The 19,064-nt window shown below is 36.7% G+C and overlaps 1 protein-coding gene across 3 annotated transcripts in view; it reads right to left on the minus strand.

Moving 5' to 3' along the window:
- GABRG2 (gamma-aminobutyric acid type A receptor subunit gamma2) overlaps positions 1 to 19,064 on the minus strand; it is a 204,628-nt gene that overhangs the window by 83,378 nt on the left and 102,186 nt on the right. For all 3 annotated transcript variants that reach the window (XM_044947360.2, XM_006062396.4, XM_006062397.4), the window contains one exon: positions 15,532 to 15,669. In XM_044947360.2, coding sequence (XP_044803295.1) covers positions 15,532 to 15,669 — 138 coding nt within the window. The remainder of the gene's footprint in view (positions 1 to 15,531; positions 15,670 to 19,064) is intronic.

The raw sequence follows: 19,064 nt of genomic DNA on the forward strand, positions 1-19,064 counted from the left end.
TCCAGTGAGAGGCAGCCAGAGCCGGAAGGGGGCAATCGCAGCCCCAGAGAGACACTATCTATAAAACTGTAAGCAGGCTTCTTTGCTAACTAAAACTTCTTGGGGGTCTGGACGGTCAACATCTGCCTGAGAAGGTGCGCTGGTTTTACACCCAGATAACTGAGTGGCGGGGAGGCGATAAGTCGCAGCATTGGCGCCCGCCAAACACATCACCTGAGCTGCTGGGATCTGGGAAGAGCACAAAACGCAGGCCCAACCGAATCTGCGCCTCTGAGGACTACCCGAGTGCCTAAACCTGAGCGGCTTGGACCTGGGAGCTCAGCCCAGGGCCGGCCTCTGATTGCTCCCGGCGGAACAACCTAGAGCCCGAGCAGTGTGGGCAGGGAGGCTACACACGCCATGAGCGGGGGCAGACCCAGTCTGGCTGAGGCACTGGGAGCGCATGCCAGTGTTATCTGTTTGCAGCATCCCTCCCTCCCTCCCCACAGCGCGGCTGAACAAGTGAGCCTAAATAAAATTAAAAAAAATAGTGTCCTCCACCGTCCCCTTTGTGTCAGGGCGGGAACCAGACACTGAAGAGACCAGCAAACAGAAGAAGCTATAACAGAGGGAAACGCCTTGGAAGCTACAGGCCATAGATTAAAACGCTGTGGTTACTACGGACTACATAGGAAGGGGCCTATAGATCTTGAGAAATATAAGTCAGACCAAGGAACTAGCCAAAAATGAACTGAACCCACAATACTCACAACAAAACCAGAGAAAGACCTAGATATATTTTTACTATTTTTACGATCAAACTTTCTTTCTTTTTTTTTCTTTTTTTTTAATTAAAAAAAATTTTAAGTCCTCTATTGTCCTTTAATTTTCACTTTTATAACTATTACTTTGCAAAAAAAAAAAAAAAGACCCTATTTTTTTTTCTTCTTCAGCAAACTTCATATATATATTTTATAATTTTTTGACCATGTTTTGTTTTGTGTTTTTTTTTTTCTTTTTCTTCTTTTCTTTAACATTGTATTTTTGAAATTCCAAACTCTACTCTAGATTTTTAATTTTAGGCTTTTGGTATATGTTATCAATTTTGTACCTATAGTTTTTTTCATAATTTCTGTGACTTTTTTTTTCCTCTGTTTCTTTCTCTTCTTCTTTTGTATAACACCGTATATCTGCAATTTCAAACTCTACTCAAGATTTTTAATTTATGCTTTTTGGTATTTGATATCAATTTTGTACCTGTATTTTCTTTATAATTTTTGCGACATTGTTTTTGTTGGTTTGTTTGTTTTCTCTCTTTATTTTTCTTCTTCTTTTTTTTAACATTGTATTTGTGAAATTCCAAACTCTACTCTAGATTTTTAACTTTTGCTTTTTGGTATTAGTTATCAATTTTGTACCTGTAGTTTCTTTATAATATTCGCGACCTTGTTTGTTTTTCTTTGTTCATTTTTTCTCTCTTTCTTTTCCTTCTTCTTTGCATTAACATCGCATTTTTGAAATCCCAAACTCTACTCTAGATTTCTAATTTTTGCTTTTATGTATTTGTTACCAATTTTGTACCTTTAAGAACCCAATCTTCAGGACCCATTTTTCACTAGGGAACGAGATTACTGGCTTGACTGCTCTCTCTCCCTTTGGACTCTCCATTTTCTCCACCAGGTTGCCTGTATCTCCTCCCTAACCCCTCTCTACTCTACACAACTCTGTGAATTTCTGTGTGTTCCAGATGGTGGAGAACACTTAGGGAACTGATTACTGGCTGGATCTGTCTCCCTCCTTTTCCTTTCCCCCTTTTATCCTTCTGGCCACCTCTGTCTCCTGCTTCCTTCTTCTCTTCTCTGTATAACTCCGTGAACATCTCTGAGCAGTCCAGTTGTGGAGTGCACATAAGGAAGTGACTACTGGCTAGCCCACTCTCTCCACTATTGATTCCACCTCATCTCATTTGGGTCACCTCTATCTCCCTCCTCCCACTTCTCTTCTCCATGTAACGCTGTGAACCTCTCTGAGTGACCCTCACAGTAGAGAAACTTTTCATCTTTAACGTAGATGTTTTATCAATGGTGTTGTATAGAAGGAGAAGTTTTGAAACTACTGTAAAAATAAGACCGATAACTGGAAGTAGGAGGCTTAAGTCCAAACCCTGACTCCAGGGAACTCCTGACTCCAAGGAACATTAATTGACAGGAGCTCATCAAACGCCTCCATACCGACACTGAAACCAAGCACCACACAAGGGCCAACAAGTTCCAGGACAAGACATACCAAGCAAATTCTCCAGCAACATAGGAACACAGCCCTGAGCTTCAAGATACAGGCTGCCCAAAGTCACCCCAAAACCAAAGGCATCTCATAACTCATTACTGGACATTTCATTACACTCCAGAGAGAAGAAATACAGCTCCATCCACCAGAACATTGACACAAGCTTCCCTAACCAGGAAACCTTGACAAACCACCTGTACAAACCCACACACAGTGAGGAAATGCCACAATAAAAGAGAACTCCACAAACTGCCAGAATACAGAAAGGACACCCCAAATTCAGCAATTTAAACAAGATGAAGAGACAGAGGAATAGCCAGCAGATAAAGGAACAGGATAAATGCCCACCAAACCAAACAAAAGAGGAAGAGATAGGGAATCTACCTGATAAAGAATTCCAAATAATGATAGTGAAATTGATCCAAAATCTTGAAATTAAAATGGAATCACAGATAAATAGCCTGGAGGAAAGGATTGAGAAGATGCAAGAAAGGTTTAACAAGGACTTAGAAGAAATAAAAAAGAGTCAATATATAATGAATAATGCAATAAGTGAAATTAAAAACACTCTGGAGGCAACAAATAGTAGAATAACAGAGGCAGAAGATAGGATTAGTGAATTAGAAGATAGAATGGTAGAAATAAATGAATCAGAGAGGATAAAAGAAAAACGAATTAAAAGAAATGAGGACAATCTCAGAGACCTCCAGGACAATATTAAATGCTACAAAATTCGAATCATAGGGGTCCCAGAAGAAGAAGATGAAAAGAAAGACCATGAGAAAATACTTGAGGAGATAATAGTTGAAAACTTCCCTAAAATGGGGAAGGAAATAATCACCCAAGTCCAAGAAACCCAGAGAGTCCCAAACAGGATAAACCCAAGGCGAAACACCCCAAGACACATAGTAATCAAATTAACAAAGATCAAACACAAAGAACAAATATTAAAAGCAGCAAGGGAAAAACAGCAAATAACACACAAGGGAATACCCATAAGGATAACAGCTGATCTTTCAATAGAAACTCTTCAAGCCAGGAGGGAATGGCAAGACATACTTAAAATGATGAAAGAAAATAACCTACAGCCCAGATTATTGTACCCAGCAAGGATCTCATTCAAGTATGAAGGAGAAATCAAAAGCTTTTCAGACAAGCAAAAGCTGAGAGAATTCTGCACCACCAAACCAGCTCTCCAACAAATACTAAAGGATATTCTCTAGACAGGAAACACAAAAATGGTGTATAAATTCGAACCCAAAACAATAAAGTAAATGGCAACGGGATCATACTTATCAGTAATTACCTTAAATGTAAATGGGTTGAATGCCCCAACCAAAAGACAAAGACTGGCTGAATGGATATAAAAACAAGACCCTTACATATGTTGTCTACATATGTTGAGACCCACCTCAAAACAGGGAACACATACAGACTGAAAGTGAAGGGCTGGAAAAAGATTTTCCATGCAAATAGGGACCAAAAGAAAGCAGGAATAGCAATACTCATATCAGATAAAATAGACTTTAAAACAAAGACTGTGAAAAGAGACAAAGAAGGTCACTACATAATGATCAAAGGATCAATCCAAGAAGAAGATATAACAATTATAAATATATATGCACCCAACATGGGAGCACCACAGTATGTAAGACAAATGCTAATAAGTATGAAAGGAAAAATTAACAACAACACAATAATAGTGGGAGACTTTAATACCCCACTCACACCTATGGATAGATCAACTAAACAGAAAATTAACAAGGAAACACAAACTTTAAACGATACAATAGACCAGTTAGACCTAATTGATATCTATAGGACATTTCATCCCAAAACAAGGAATTTCACCTTTTTCTCAAGCGCACATGGAACATTCTCCAGGATAGATCACATCCTGGGCCATAAAGCTAGTCTTGGTAAATTCAAAAAAATAGAAATCATTCCAAGCATCTTTTCTGACCACAATGCAGTAAGATTAGATCTCAATTACAAGAGAAAAACTATTAAAAACTCCAACATATGGAGGCTGAACAACACGCTGCTGAATAACCAACAAATCACAGAAGAAATTAAAAAAGAAATCAAAATTTGCATAGAAACGAATGAAAATGAAAACACAACAACCCAAAACCTGTGGGACACGGTAAAAGCAGTCCTAAGGGGAAAGTTCATAGCAATACAGGCACACCTCAAGAAACAAGAAAAAAGTCAAATAAATAACCTAACTCTACACCTAAAGCAACTAGAAAAGGAAGAAATGAAGAACCCCAGGGTTAGTAGAAGGAAAGAAATCTTAAAACTTAGAGCAGAAATAAATGCAAAAGAAACAAAAGAGATCATAGCAAAAATCAACAAAACCAAAAGCTGGTTTTTTGAAAGGATAAATAAAATTGACAAACCATTAGTCAGACTCATCAAGAAACAAAGGGAGAAAAATCAAATCAATAAAATTAGAAATGAAAATGGAGAGATCACAACAGACAACACAGAAATACAAAAGATCATAAGAGTACTATCAACAATTATATGCCAATAAAATGGACAACGTGGAAGAAATGGACAAATTCTTAGAAAAGTACAACTTTCCAAAACTTGACCAGGAAGAAATAGAAGATCTTAACAGACCCATCACAAGCACGGAAATTGAAACTGTAATAAAAAATCTTCCAGCAAACAAAAGCCCAGGTCCAGACGGCTTCACAGCTGAATTCTGCCAAAAATTTAGAGAAGAGCTAACACCTATCCTCCTCAAACTCTTCCAGAAAATTGCAGAGGATGGTAAACTTCCAAACTCATTCTATGAGGCCACCATCACCCTAATACCAAAACCTGACAAAGATCCCACAAAAAAAGAAAACTACAGGCCAATATCACTGATGAACATAGATGCAAAAATCCTTAACAAAATTCTAGCAATCAGAATGCAACAACACATTAAAAAGATCATACACCATGACCAAGTGGGCTTTATCCCAGGGATGCAAGGATTCTTCAATATCCACAAATCAATCAATGTAATACACCACATTAACAAATTGAAAAATAAAAACCATATGATTATCTAAATAGATGCAGAGAAAGCCTTTGACAAAATTCAACATCCATTTATGATCAAAACTCTCCAGAAAGCAGGAATAGAAGGAACATACCTCAACATATTAAAAGCTATATATGACAAACCCACAGCAAACATTATCCTCAATGGTGAAAAATTGAAAGCATTTCCTCTAAAGTCAGGAACAAGACAAGGGTGCCCACTTTCACCATTACTATTCAACATAGTTTTGGAAGTTTTGGCCACAGCAATCAGAGCAGAAAAAGAAATAAAAGGAATCCAAATTGGAAAAGAAGAAGTAAAGCTCTCACTGTTTGCAGATGACATGATCCTCTACATAGAAAACCCTAAAGACTCCACCAGAAAATTACTAGAACTAATCAATGACTATAGTAAAGTTGCAGGATATAAAATCAACACACAGAAATCCCTTGCATTCCTATACACTAATAATGAGAAAACAGAAAGAGAAATTAAGGAAACAGTTCCATTCACCATTGCAACGGAAAGAATAAAATACTTAGGAATATATCTACCTAAAGAAACTAAAGACCTATATATAGAAAACTATAAAACACTGGTGAAAGAAATCAAAGAGGACACTAACAGATGGAGAAATATACCATGTTCATGGATTGGAAGAATCAATATAGTGAAAATGAGTATACTACCCAAAGCAATCTATAGATTCAATGCAATCCCTATCAAGCTACCAACAGCATTCTTCACAGAGCTAGAACAAATAATTTCACAATTTGTATGGAAATACAAAAAACCTCGAATAGCCAAAGCGATCTTGAGAAAGAAGAATGGAACTGGAGGAATCAACCTACCTGACTTCAGGCTCTACTACAAAGCCACAGTTATCAAGACAGTATGGTACTGGCACAAAGACAGAAATATAGATCAATGGAACAAAATAGAAAGCCCAGAGATAAATCCACACACATATGGACACCTTATCTTTGACAAAGGAGGCAAGAATTTACAATGGATTAAAGACAATCTCTTTAACAAGTGGTGCTGGGAAATCTGGTCAACCGCTTGTAAAAGAATGAAACTAGAACACTTTCTAACACTATACACAAAAATAAACTCAAAATGGATTAAAGATCTAAAAGTAAGACCAGAAACTATAAAACTCCTAGAGGAGAACATAGGCAAAACACTCTCTGACATACATCACAGCAGGATCCTCTATGACCCACCTCCCAGAATATTGGAAATAAAAGCAAAAATAAACAAATGGGACCTAATTAACCTTAAAAGCTTCTGCACATCAAAGGAAACTATTAGCAAGGTGAAAAGACAGCCTTCAGAATGGGAGAAGATAATAGCAAATGAAGCAACTGACAAACAACTAATCTCGAGAATATACAAGCAACTCCTACAGCTCAACTCCAGAAAAATAAATGACCCAATCAAAAAATGGGCCAAAGAACTAAATAGACATTTCTCCAAAGAAGACATACAGATGGCTAACAAACACATGAAAAGATGCTCAACATCACTCATTATCAGAGAAATGCAAATCAAAACCACTATGAGGTACCATGTCACACCAGTCAGAATGGCTGCGATCCAAAAGTCTACAAGTAATAAATGCGGGAGAGGGTGTGGAGAAAAGGGAACCCTCTTACACTGTTGGTGGGAATGCAAACTAGTACAGCCACTATGGAGAACAGTGTGGAGATTCCTTAAAAAACTGGAAATAGAACTGCCTTATGATCCAGCAATCCCACTGCTGGGGCATACACACTGAGGAAACCAGAAGGGAAAGAGACACGTGTACTCCAATGTTCATCGCAGCACTGTTTATAATAGCCAGGACATGGAAGCAACCTAGATGTCCATCAGTAGATGAATGGATAAGAAAGCAGTGGTACATATACACAATGGAGTATTACTCAGCCATTAAAAAGAATACATTTGAATCAGTTCTAATGAGGTGGATGAAACTGGAGCCTATTATACAGAGTGAAGTAAGCCAGAAAGAAAAACACCAATACAGTATATTAACGCATATATATGGAATTTAGAAAGATGGTAACAATAACCCTGTGTACGAGACAGCAAAAGAGACACTGATGTATAGAACAGTCTTATGGACTCTGTGAGAGAGGGAGAGGGTGGGAAGATTTGGGAGAATGGCATTGAAACATGTAAAATATCATGCATGAAACGAGTTGCCAGTACAGGTTCGATGCACGATACTGGATGCTTGGTGCTGGTGCACTGGGACGACCCAGAGGGATGGAATGGGGAGGGAGGAGGGAGGAGGGTTCAGGATGGGGTACACATATATACCTGTGGTGGATTCATTTTGATATTTGGCAAAACTAATACAATTATGTAAAATTTAAAAATAAAATTAAATTAAAAAAAGTAAATAAATAAAAAGCAGGAAAAAAAAAAAGAAAAGTAAGGTGAATTTAGCAGTTCATCTCTTAGCAGTTCAGTTTTTTTAATTTTAGCATTTATGCCTTTCTTCTAATAGGAATCAAGAAAACATAACTTGCACATGAAATCAAAGCCAGGAAAGGTGGATTAAAGACAAAAATGAGGTAGGTAATATTTAATGTAATGGGACACCAAAAAATTATGAAACAATGATGTTTACATTCCTAAAGATGATACAGAAGATTTAATGGTTTTCTAGACTTAACAGTGGCAACCCACTCCAGTACTCTTGCCTGGAAAGTCCCATGGATGGAGGAGCCTGATGGGCTGCAGTCCATGGGGTCGCTAAGAGTCGGACACGACTGAGCAACTTCACTTTCACTTTTCACTTTCATGCATTGGAGAAGGAAATGGCAACCCACTCCAGTATTCTTGCCTAGAGAATCCCAGGGACGGGGGAGCCTGGTGGGCTGCTGTCTATGGGGTCACACAGAGTCGGACACGACTGAAGCGACTTAGCAGCAGCAGCAGACTTAACATGGTGATCATTTTGAAATATGTAGAAATATCAAATCACTGTATTGTGTACAAGGAACTAACATAGTGTTGTAGGGCAATTATACTTTAAAAACAAACAGCTCAAAAAAAAGAGATATTTGTGGTTACTAGAAGTGGGAGGAGGAAGAATTGGATGAATGTAGCCAAAAGGTACAAACTTTCAGCCATAAGATAAGTAAGTACTAGACATTTAATGTACAACATGACAAATATAATTAACACTACGTAAGTAAGTAAGTGTTAGTCACTCAGTCATGCCCGACTCTTTGCAACCCCATGGACTGCAGCCCACCAGGCTCCTCTGTCCGTGAGATTTTCCAGGCAAAGATACTGGAGTGGGTTGCCATTTATATGTTAATTATAGCACACAAAAACAAGTTATATTTACAAGAGAGTAAATCCTTTGAGTTCTCATCACAAGGAAAAATTTTTGTTTTCTGTTTATTTATTATCTATATGAAATGAGTGATGTTCACTAAAGTCATTAGGATAATCATTTCATTTCATAATCTATTTACAGTAAATCATTGTGCTGTATACCTTAAACTTATACAGTGTATACTCAGTCACTCAGTCATATCCCCTCTTTGTGACTCCATGCACTATAGCTCCCCAGGCTTCCCTAATGGAATTTTCCAGGCAAGAATACTGGAGTGGGTTGCCATTTCCCTCTCCAGAGGATCTTCCCAACCCAGGGATAGAACCTGTGCCTCTGGCATCTCCTGCATTGAAAGGCAGTTTCTTTACCATTGGGAAGCCCTAAACTTATACAGTTCTGTATGTCAATTTTATCTCAGTAAAACTAGAAGAAAGAAGATTCAACATTTTTCTAATGTAGGAACAACATGATATATTTCTTTTTGATTCATAATAATGGCAATGGAATCCCAAGAATGTAGGTTCCCCTAAGAAACTCATTTGCCTATTTTTCTAGCCCACATTTCAAAATACTAACATCAGGAATAAAGCCCTGCTTGATACCACATAGATATCACACAGATATCACATAGATAATATCTCATAGATAATTTGGTGAACTGGCCATGGCAATGTGACTAGAAAAAACAAGATCTCCAACTTCAAAGTAAACAATGAGTAATGGAAAAAATAAATGAGAGTTTTGAATTGCTTATTTGAGATAAATTTTATGGCTTTATCAATATAATTGTCACAAGCAATCCATTTTATAATTACCTACAAATCAACAATTCTAAGCAAACCACCAGGCTAATAGCATCATGGATACAAAGATGATTATAAGAAGGCTTCCACTGGGAAGACTAATTGGAGTGAGAGGGCAGAAAAGAGGGAACAACCGTCCAAAAAAAAAAAGGCAGAAATTATGTTTTTATAAGGTGGGTGAAGGAGAGGTGGCAACCCACTCCAGTGTTCTTGCCTGGAGAATCCCAGGGACGGGGGAGCCTGATTGGCTGCCGTCTATGGGGTCGCACAGAGTTGAACACGACTGAAGCGACTTAGCAGCAGCAGTAGTAAGGTGGGTGAAAATGCTCTGAATTTGATAATGATGGTGCCCTCTATTTAATGAGTCCTTTCTATGTGTTAGGCACAGTTTTAAGTATTTATAATGGATTATTTTACTTATTCCTGAGAGTAACCCTGTAACATTGATGATATTAAACTTTGATATATTCTATAATGTATACAAATCAATGTTGAAACCTGAGCTGCCGGCTCTAAGAGTGCACATTCTTAAAAATTGCTCCAGGTTGTTTGGGCATTACCATCTGTAAAGGCCTCATCAAAGAGAAACCATTTATTTATGTTTTAAATTCATAAAGAAAGTATGGATGAGCTGACAAGCCATTCAAAAGAGAAAAGATTAAAATTCAATGTGTATATAGGATTGGCTATTTATATTCAGGAAAACATGGACAGAGTAGTTCTGTTACCAGCCGAGAAATTATAGAAAACCAAGCTGGAAAGTTCCCAAGATCTCAGGGGCTTATATATCAGGAACAAAGTTTATTGTTGTTGTCATTTAGTCACTAAGTCATGTCTGACTCTTTTGCTACCCCATGGACTATAACCTGACGGCTCCTCTGTCCATGGCCTTTTCCCAGCAAGAATACGAATGTGGGTTGCTATTTCCTTCTCCAAGGGATCTTCCCAATCCAATGATTGAACCTGCATCTCCTGCCTTGGCAGGAGGATTTTTTTTTTTTACTACTGAGCCACCAGGGAAGCCCATTATAGCTTGTGCTTAATTGAATCTCCTGAATTCTTGGGATATGAGGAAAGTTGTGGTTCAGAAAGACTCACTGGGCCACAGTGCAAATAAAAATAGTGCAGTGACTAAGAGGGTGAGTCTGAAAGCAAACCACCTGAATTCATGTCCCAGCTGCCATATCTGATCCCTGTAATAAACGAACCCCTAGAATTCTATTTCCTTATCCACAGTGGTGCCCTCAGTGTTAATGACACTAAATATGACTGTAGTTATAAGAATTAAAGTAGGTCATTTATATAAAATGTTTGCTATGGTACATGTAGTTAGTACTCAGTAAGTGCTAGCTTTTATGATTAATGTATAAAGGATAGGCTGTAGGAAAGAGACTGACAGCAGGAACGTAGTTTAATAGGCTCCCAACACAGTCCAGATGAGAAAAGATAAAATCGTGAACTAGGACAGTGGCAGTGGCAATGGAAAAGAGGACAGTTACACAAGATATTTCAGAGGGCTAAGTGCCTTCGTGATTCATTAGATGTGGGAGGCAGACATGGGACTCTGAGTGTTCACGCCTGGCTCACTGGGACAATGATGGTGCTGTTACCAGATATAGAACAATCAGGAAGAGATGGTTTGCAGAGAAACTGTGGATCCAGAATCTATTTTGATGTATTGATTATGGATTGTAGGTATTCTTCAAGCCTTATCAATCCACCACCAAGGCAATATTTTTCTCAAGAGTAATGCAGATAAGTGATAAAGATGATTCAGGTGGTGTATACAGAATTATCACACAGCATTGAATTATATGTAAGAAAGTCCCTTCCTGCTTCTTCTATTCTTCAGTTTAAATCAAAGAAGTGTTTTACTTTGATGCTATTTATCTTTTCCCTTTTCTCTATCTTTCTTTTCTAACATATTCAGAGTCTGGGAAACACAAATATGTGCACTTAAAATTTAAGAGCATTTCTTTATTTTTCATTATATTAATCAATTTCTATTCATGTCAAATGTTTCTGGTTTTCCAATTATGGTCCTAATATGAACTTGCTTTTTAAAAATTCATTTTATTAATAACAAGGAATCAATTTAAAGAAAAAAATACTAAGGAACCCACAGAATAATCATTACTTTGATATAACAAAATCATGAAAGGTGAACTTGAATGAGAGAAGGTTAGAAATCCATACAGTAAACTAGACCAAATTTTAGGTAATATTCTTGCCTAGTTTTGACAGTTTTCTCAAAATAAGACACATTTGCTGTAAATCTAAGAGAAAACTACTTTGTTTGTAATGACCAGCATTCAAAAAAATCTATAATTGTGATCTTCTGATAACTTCCCAAGAAAGTTGTTAATATAACTTCTTTGTAGGTATCAACTAGTTATGGAGCAATGCTTTGAGGATAAGAATGGCATCAGAAATAAAACAAAGTAACACACAGAAACTTTTGATCATTACACAGTCAACTATTACAAGAATCAAGATGCTCCTCAGCATTAGTGCTTCCTTTTTCTTCACAGAGGCAATTGAAATGGTACTGCACACAAAAAAACAAACCAGCAAGAGCTGGGAGTGGACAAAAAGACCAAGATGGAGGCTAACTCCAATATTAAATTTCATAAGGAATCAATGCAATCAATTAAATGGTGCTATTCAATATCAACTCTGATATCAATACAGGTTTGCTTTGATTTTTCTAGGAAGAAAAATAGTTCATTCATTTTGATATTTAGCAAAACTAATACAATTTTGTAAAGTTTAAAAATAAAATAAAAATCAATAAATAAAAACAAAAGAAAAAGAAATCAGTCTGCTCCAAAAGAAACTAAAATAAAAATAAAAGAAAAATAGTTCAGTGATGCCTTGATAAATTTTTTTTTTTTCCTTTTTAAAACACATCAACTTTATTGGGGTTTAATTTGCATACAACAAATGCAAACATTTTAAGTGAATAGTTTCAAGAGTTTAGGTAAGTTTCTTAAAAAAATGGGCCCTTTTTTCTTTTTAAAATTTTATCTTTTTTTTTTTCAGGCCCTTGAGGAACCGATAGGATTTTATTTTTTTTTATTTTTATTTTTTTTATTTTATTTTATTTCTAAACTTTACATAATTGTATTAGTTTTGCCAAATATCAAAATGAATCCACCACAGGTATACATGTGTTCCCCATCCTGAACCCTCCTCCCTCCTCCCTCCCCATTCCATCCCTCTGGGTCGTCCCAGTGCACTAGCCCCAAGCATCCAGTATCGTCATGCTTTAAGTAAACAGATTATTTTCTTTTGGAAGTATTTCTTATTAGACAGTAAATACTCATTATTCTCAGTTTGAGACTTTGGGGAGGGGATGATATTAAACCCTATGATATCAAATCAATACTTCCCTGACCATTAGTTGGTTTTAAGGCCATTCTGGGCTCAAATGACTAAACAAAAAATCTGCTAGTCATAAGTTTGTGGGTTCTGTTTTAGGGTGCTATGATAACTATAGAGATATGAATACACAGCAGAATTTAACACCCTTTTTCTTGTTCTGGAAGCATGCAGACTTAGAGAATATTTTTACATATGTTCTTTCACAGATGGAAGACCTGTTCTAAGACAATCCTGAATCTGTAAATGGGGACAAAAATAAGGACTGTTCTAGTACTTGATGGTCAGGATTTCCAGTGAATAAGAGAACATAAGGCCACATTTTTAAAAATAGACTAGAGCAGTTCTTGATTTTCTTTCGGATTCTATTTGCTGCTTGAGTTTTTTTTTTTTTTTAAAGAAAGCTGAAAATGCCAAAAACAATATTAGGGCCAGATAGCTTTGATTTAAAGGATGGTATTTATGAAGGTAGAATCTTAAATTTCCATGTTTGTCTAGGTTTTTGTTTCTTTCTGTACTGTAGACCAAAGCTTTTTAGTCAACACAAAACTATCTCCTATGAATTTCAGGGGAAGAAAAATTAGTATGTGTAAATAAATAATCAGAAAGCGACTTAACTCAAGGAAACAAATATAAAAAGATATATCTTAATAGATGGTAAGTTGTGAACACAATGTTTATATTTGAAATTAGGGCATATTTAAATTCACATAGCTTTAAAAAGGAGTAGCTGGAGTAATTTTTATGAAGTTTGTACTCAGCATTGCAAAGGGTTTGTATGAACCTATACCCACCCGTGAGATAGATGTGGTCTAGAAATATGTCTGATTTGTCCCACATGTTTTTATACTGTTAAAATTATGATAGTTGATTATAGATTTTTAGTTTTTCTTGAAAAAACTGAAGCCCTGACCACATTAGGCCCCAGAAACACTTGATAATTCTAATCAATAATATTAGGCACTACTACTTACTGAATGTTCACTGTCAGGTTTTATTCTAAGCATTTTATCTTTTATTTTCATACATGCAATATGCCTATGAGGCAGATCTTTTTGTGCACAGTATTTCTCTGAGATAGCTGGTCTCCTGAGAAATTCAGTAATTTCTTAAAATTTGTAGCTGGTAACTGATGGAGTTGAGATTTGAACCCAGGCCTGTCTGACACTAAAACCCAGTCCCTTATTCACAATAAGCCAGTTTAAACCATTTCATTATTGAATAGGGAATTAGTCCATATATACTATGGTCACTTTTCTTCATTTTTGAAAAGTTAATCTTCCTCATGCGATATTTTTTAATATAAATTTATTTATTTCACTTGGAGGCTAATTACTTTACAATATTGTATTGGTTTTGCTATACATTGACATGAATCCTCCACAGGTGTACATGTGTTCCCCATCCTGAACCCCCCTCCCACCTCCCTCCCCATCCCATCCCTCTGGGTCATCTCAGTGCACCAGCCCCAAGCACCCTGTAACATTCATTGAACCTGGACTAGCGATTCATTTCACATATGATAATATACATGTTTCAATACCATTTTCCCAAATCATCCCACCCTCACCCTCTCCCACAGGGTCCAAAAGACTGTTCTATACATCTGTGTCTCTTTTGCTGTCTTGCATACAGGGTTATCGTTACCATCTTTCTAAATTCCATATATATGTGTTAGTATACTGTACTGGTGTTTTTCTTTCTGGCTTACTTCACTCGTATAATAGGCTCCAGTTTTATCTACCTCCTTAGAACTGATTCAAATGTATCCTTTTTAATGGCTGAGTAATGTTCCATTTTGTATATGTACCACTGCTTTCTTATCCGTTCGTCTGCTGATGGACATCTAGGTTGCTTTCATGTCCTGGCTATTATAAACAGTGCTGCGATGAACATTGGGGTACTCGTGTCTCTTTTGATTCTAGTTTCCTCAGTGTGTATGCCCAGCAGTGGGATTGCTGGGTCGTATGGCAGTTCAGTTTCCACACTGTTCTCCATAGTGGCTGTACTAGTTTGCATTCCCACCAACAGTGCAAGAGGGTTCCCTTTTCTCTACACCCTCTCCAGCATTTATTGCTTGTAGACTTTTGGATCACAGCCATTCTGACTGGCGTGAAATGGTACCTCATTGTGGTTTTGATTTGCATTTCTCTGATAATGAGTGATGTTGAGCATCTTTTCATGTGTTTGTTAGCCATATCTTCTTTGGAGAAAAATATGTTTAGTTCTTTGGCCCATTTTTTGATTGGGTCATTTATTTTTCTGGAATTGAGCTGCAAGAGTTGCTTGTATATTTTTGAGACTAATTCTTTGTCAGTTGCTTCATTTCCATGTGATATTTTAAATGCAGCTATTTCAATATATTATGAAACATATTTCTTAAAAGAAACATTATATCTATACCTAATAAATATTTTCTTCTTTTTAAATAATAGACATTGATTTTTCTAAAGGAAATTAAGCAAATGATTTACTTATCCAATTTGAATCTAACTTGCTTTAAATTTATAAAATCCATTTATGTTTATGTATCATGCTAGAATACCAATTATAGTTGTCTCCAGTAAATTAAGAGATTTAATTGGCTGAATATCATTTCTGGACAAGTACTGAAAGCTTCTAAATCATTTATACCAGAACTTAAACTCTGGAAAGGTCATTTAAAATTATTTTCAAGAGCATCTCACCAGAAGTCGTCTTCACTACTTCAGTGGTATTTCTCAGTCCAACAAATGAAAATTGATAAAGTCTCCAAGACCTTGTGTCACCCACTTCAACAGAACTACGCTTCCACTGATAGACAATTTCTTCACGTGGATAGCCATCTGCCATGAGATAGGAAATATATTTAAAATTATTAAAAATGAATATAATAGCAACCACTTTCTATGAATACACTGAGGGAAATAACCAAAGAAATAGTTGTGACTTGGATGATGATCCTGTATTAAAGAGCATTCAGTTCAGTTCAGTCGCTCAGTTGTGTTGACTCTTTGTGACCCTATGGACTGCAGCCTGTCAGGCTTCCCTGTCCACCAACACCCAGAGCTCAAACTCATGTCCATTGAGTCAGTGATGCCACCCAACCATCTCATCCTCTGTCATCCCTTTCTCCTCCTGCCTTCAATCTTTCCCAGCATCAGGGTCTTTTCAAATGAGTTAGCTCTTCGCATCAGGTGGCCAAAGTATTGGAATTTCAGCTTCAACATCAGTCCTTCCATGAATATTTAGGACTGATTTCCTTTAGGATGGACTGGTTGGATCTCCTTGCAGTCCAAGGGATTCTCAAGAGTCTTCTCCAACACCACATTACAGGAGAGAAAATATATATCCTAACAGGGAAATCAGATTTTAAAATCATGAGATCAAAATTACCTGTGAAAGTATAAGGTATACTAAACAGAGTTTGTATATACTATATGAATACTTCATATTGTCTGGGGTAAGATATACATAGCATATAATAAATACTATATACTGTCAGTTCAGTTCAGTTCAGTGGCTCATCATGCCTGACTCTTTGCAACCCCATGAACTGCAGAACGCCAGGCCTCCCTGTTCATCATCCATTCCCGGAGTTCACCCAAACCCATGTCCATTGAGTCAGTGATGTCATCCAACCATCTCATCTTCTGTCATCCCCTTCTCCTCCTGCCCTCAATCTTTCCCAGCATCAGGGTCTTTTCAAATGAGTCAGCGCTTCGCATCAGGTGGCCAAAGTATTGGAGTTTCAGCTTCAACATCAGTCCTTCCAATGAACACCCAGGACTGATCTCCTTTAGGATGGACTGGTTGGATCTCCTTGCAGTCCAAGGGACTCTCAAGAGTCTTCTCCAACACCATGGTTCAAAAGCATCAATTCTTCGGCACTCAGCTTTCTTTATAGTCCAACTCTCACATACATACATGACCACTGGAAAAACCATAGCCTTGACTAGATGGACCGTTGTTGACAAAGTAATGCCTCTGCTTTTTAATATGTTGTCTAGGTTGGTCATAACTTTCCTTTCAAGGAGTAAGCATCTTTTAATTTCATAGCTGCAATCACCATCTGCAGTGATTTTGGAGCCCAGAATAATAAAGTCAGCTTCTGTTTCCACTGTTTCCCCATCTATTTCCCATGAAGTGATGGGACCAGATGCCATGATCTTAGTTTTCTGAGTGTTGAGCTTTAAGACACCTTTTTCACTCTCCTCTCACTACATATGCAGGATAATGTTTATGGTGAAAGGGACTCAAAAGGCGGAGATTTTGAGTCATGTAGAAATAGAAAATAATGGAAGAAGAAGTATCTAGGATGTCTGGTAAAGAATATGCTTGCTATGCATGAGATGTGGCAGGAGCCACAGGTTCAGTCCCTGGGTGGAAGGAAAGCAGATTCAAATCCCTATCCAGGGCATGTCCTTGGAGTAGAAGGAAAAAATTACCTCAACTATTTATATTATTCTCACACTAAATTTGTTGAGGCTTCTTTTTAATATACAACTATAACTAAAAGTAGTAAGTAGAAATGCCAAGGGGAAGATACCTATGAGAACTATGTCGATTCTTTAAGGTTCAGTCATATTCAGCCAAAACAACAGAAAGCAATCATGAAACAAATGTTACATGGATAATGTAGTGATCAATAGTACCTTTTCCTTGCTTACCTTTTCCATAATACCCTAGACAAGTTTCTTAATTTTTCTCCTAAGTTATTTGTTCACCTATGGGTATACTTACATGGGGGTGATTGTACTTATTTTGTGGAATTGCTTTTCAATATGTATTTGTTGAATGGATAAACATTACTATTAAGTAAAGTGTGTAGGGTAAACTCAAGTAAAATAGATGGCCCATAAAACTAGAAATCTTCTCCACTGTATGTCTGCTAATAATTCTGTGGAAAGGTAAATTTTGATTATGGAAGGTGATTGACTCCTTGGAATAAAATCCCTTGTCTCTTTTATTCTTTGGTTTTGGTCCAACTTTTTGTCCACTATATTAATTAATTTAAAAGAAAGAAAGAAAGCAGGATCCGCAGGTTGCTATTGAGAGGGCGGTGGCGGGTGGTAGGGCAGGATGTGATGAAAACTGAGAATTTAAGAATGATAATATTAAGGAACTTCCTATGGAGAATATGTTGGTGATTGAATTGTTTTGATAGCAATAAGTAATACTAAGTTGATTTTGGGCTCAGAAGACAATTGTCAATCAGCAACCTGATGGCATAGAAATCACTGTTTCTTAAGTTTTATCTAACTCAGGAGAGGAGTAGTCTCAGTTGGAAAATTAAAAGAAAATAAATACCATATCCTAAGCCTTAGGGGAGTTTTCACTTAAAAATAGTCTATCCTTGGACAAGGTAAAACATATGAAATAAGATTTATAATGAGAACTTATCTTGATATATATAAAATATACAATGAATTTTTTCTTTGGTGACCTTTGTTTTGCTTTTTTTGTTTTGTTTTTTGTTTCCCTCTGGAAATGTTTGTCAAAACAGGTGATTGCTTTTCTAATCTTTTTTTGAAAGTATTGTTATTATGATTCAGTGTTTTTTTAGGCATCTCCATTACTCCCTGACTGATAAATTATACATACATTAAATTTTTAAAATTCATACTTTTTCATTCTACACAATATACACAATTGACAGTTCAGAAATAAGAAGGAGATAAGCAATCTAACATGAATACAGAACAAATAGTGAGGCAAATGTGGGAAAAAATGAGGCTTGTTTTTGATTTAGGCAGGAAATACCTATGAAGGTTACTAAAGCTTAATTCCTTCTAGAATCATCAAGGATCTTCTTGCTATTGGCTATTATCTCATGATAATAATAATAATAAAATAATACAGCTACTGATTTTTTAATTTAATTTTATTTTTAAACTTTACATAATTGTATTAGTTTTGCCAAATATCAATGCTACCTCACACATAATAAGATTCAATCAGCTACTGATTGAATCTTATTATGTGTGAAGTAGCATAGGCATTTTACATATATTATATGAACAAAACAATATTGAGGTGAGGCAGGTCTTATAATCTCTATGGACACCTGTGTTGTGGACTCATTGAGAGATTTAGTAATTTGTTCAAATCTATAGTGTTGGGTTTGGGATTTTAACTGAACCCAATAGGGCTTCCCTGATGGCTTAGTTGGTAAAGAATCTGCCTGCAATGCAGGAGACCCTGGTTCGATTCCTGGGTCAGGAAGATCCCCTAGAGAAGG

Source organism: Bubalus bubalis, chromosome 9, assembly GCF_019923935.1.
Source record: "Bubalus bubalis isolate 160015118507 breed Murrah chromosome 9, NDDB_SH_1, whole genome shotgun sequence".
Classification (NCBI taxonomy): Eukaryota; Metazoa; Chordata; class Mammalia; order Artiodactyla; family Bovidae; genus Bubalus; species Bubalus bubalis.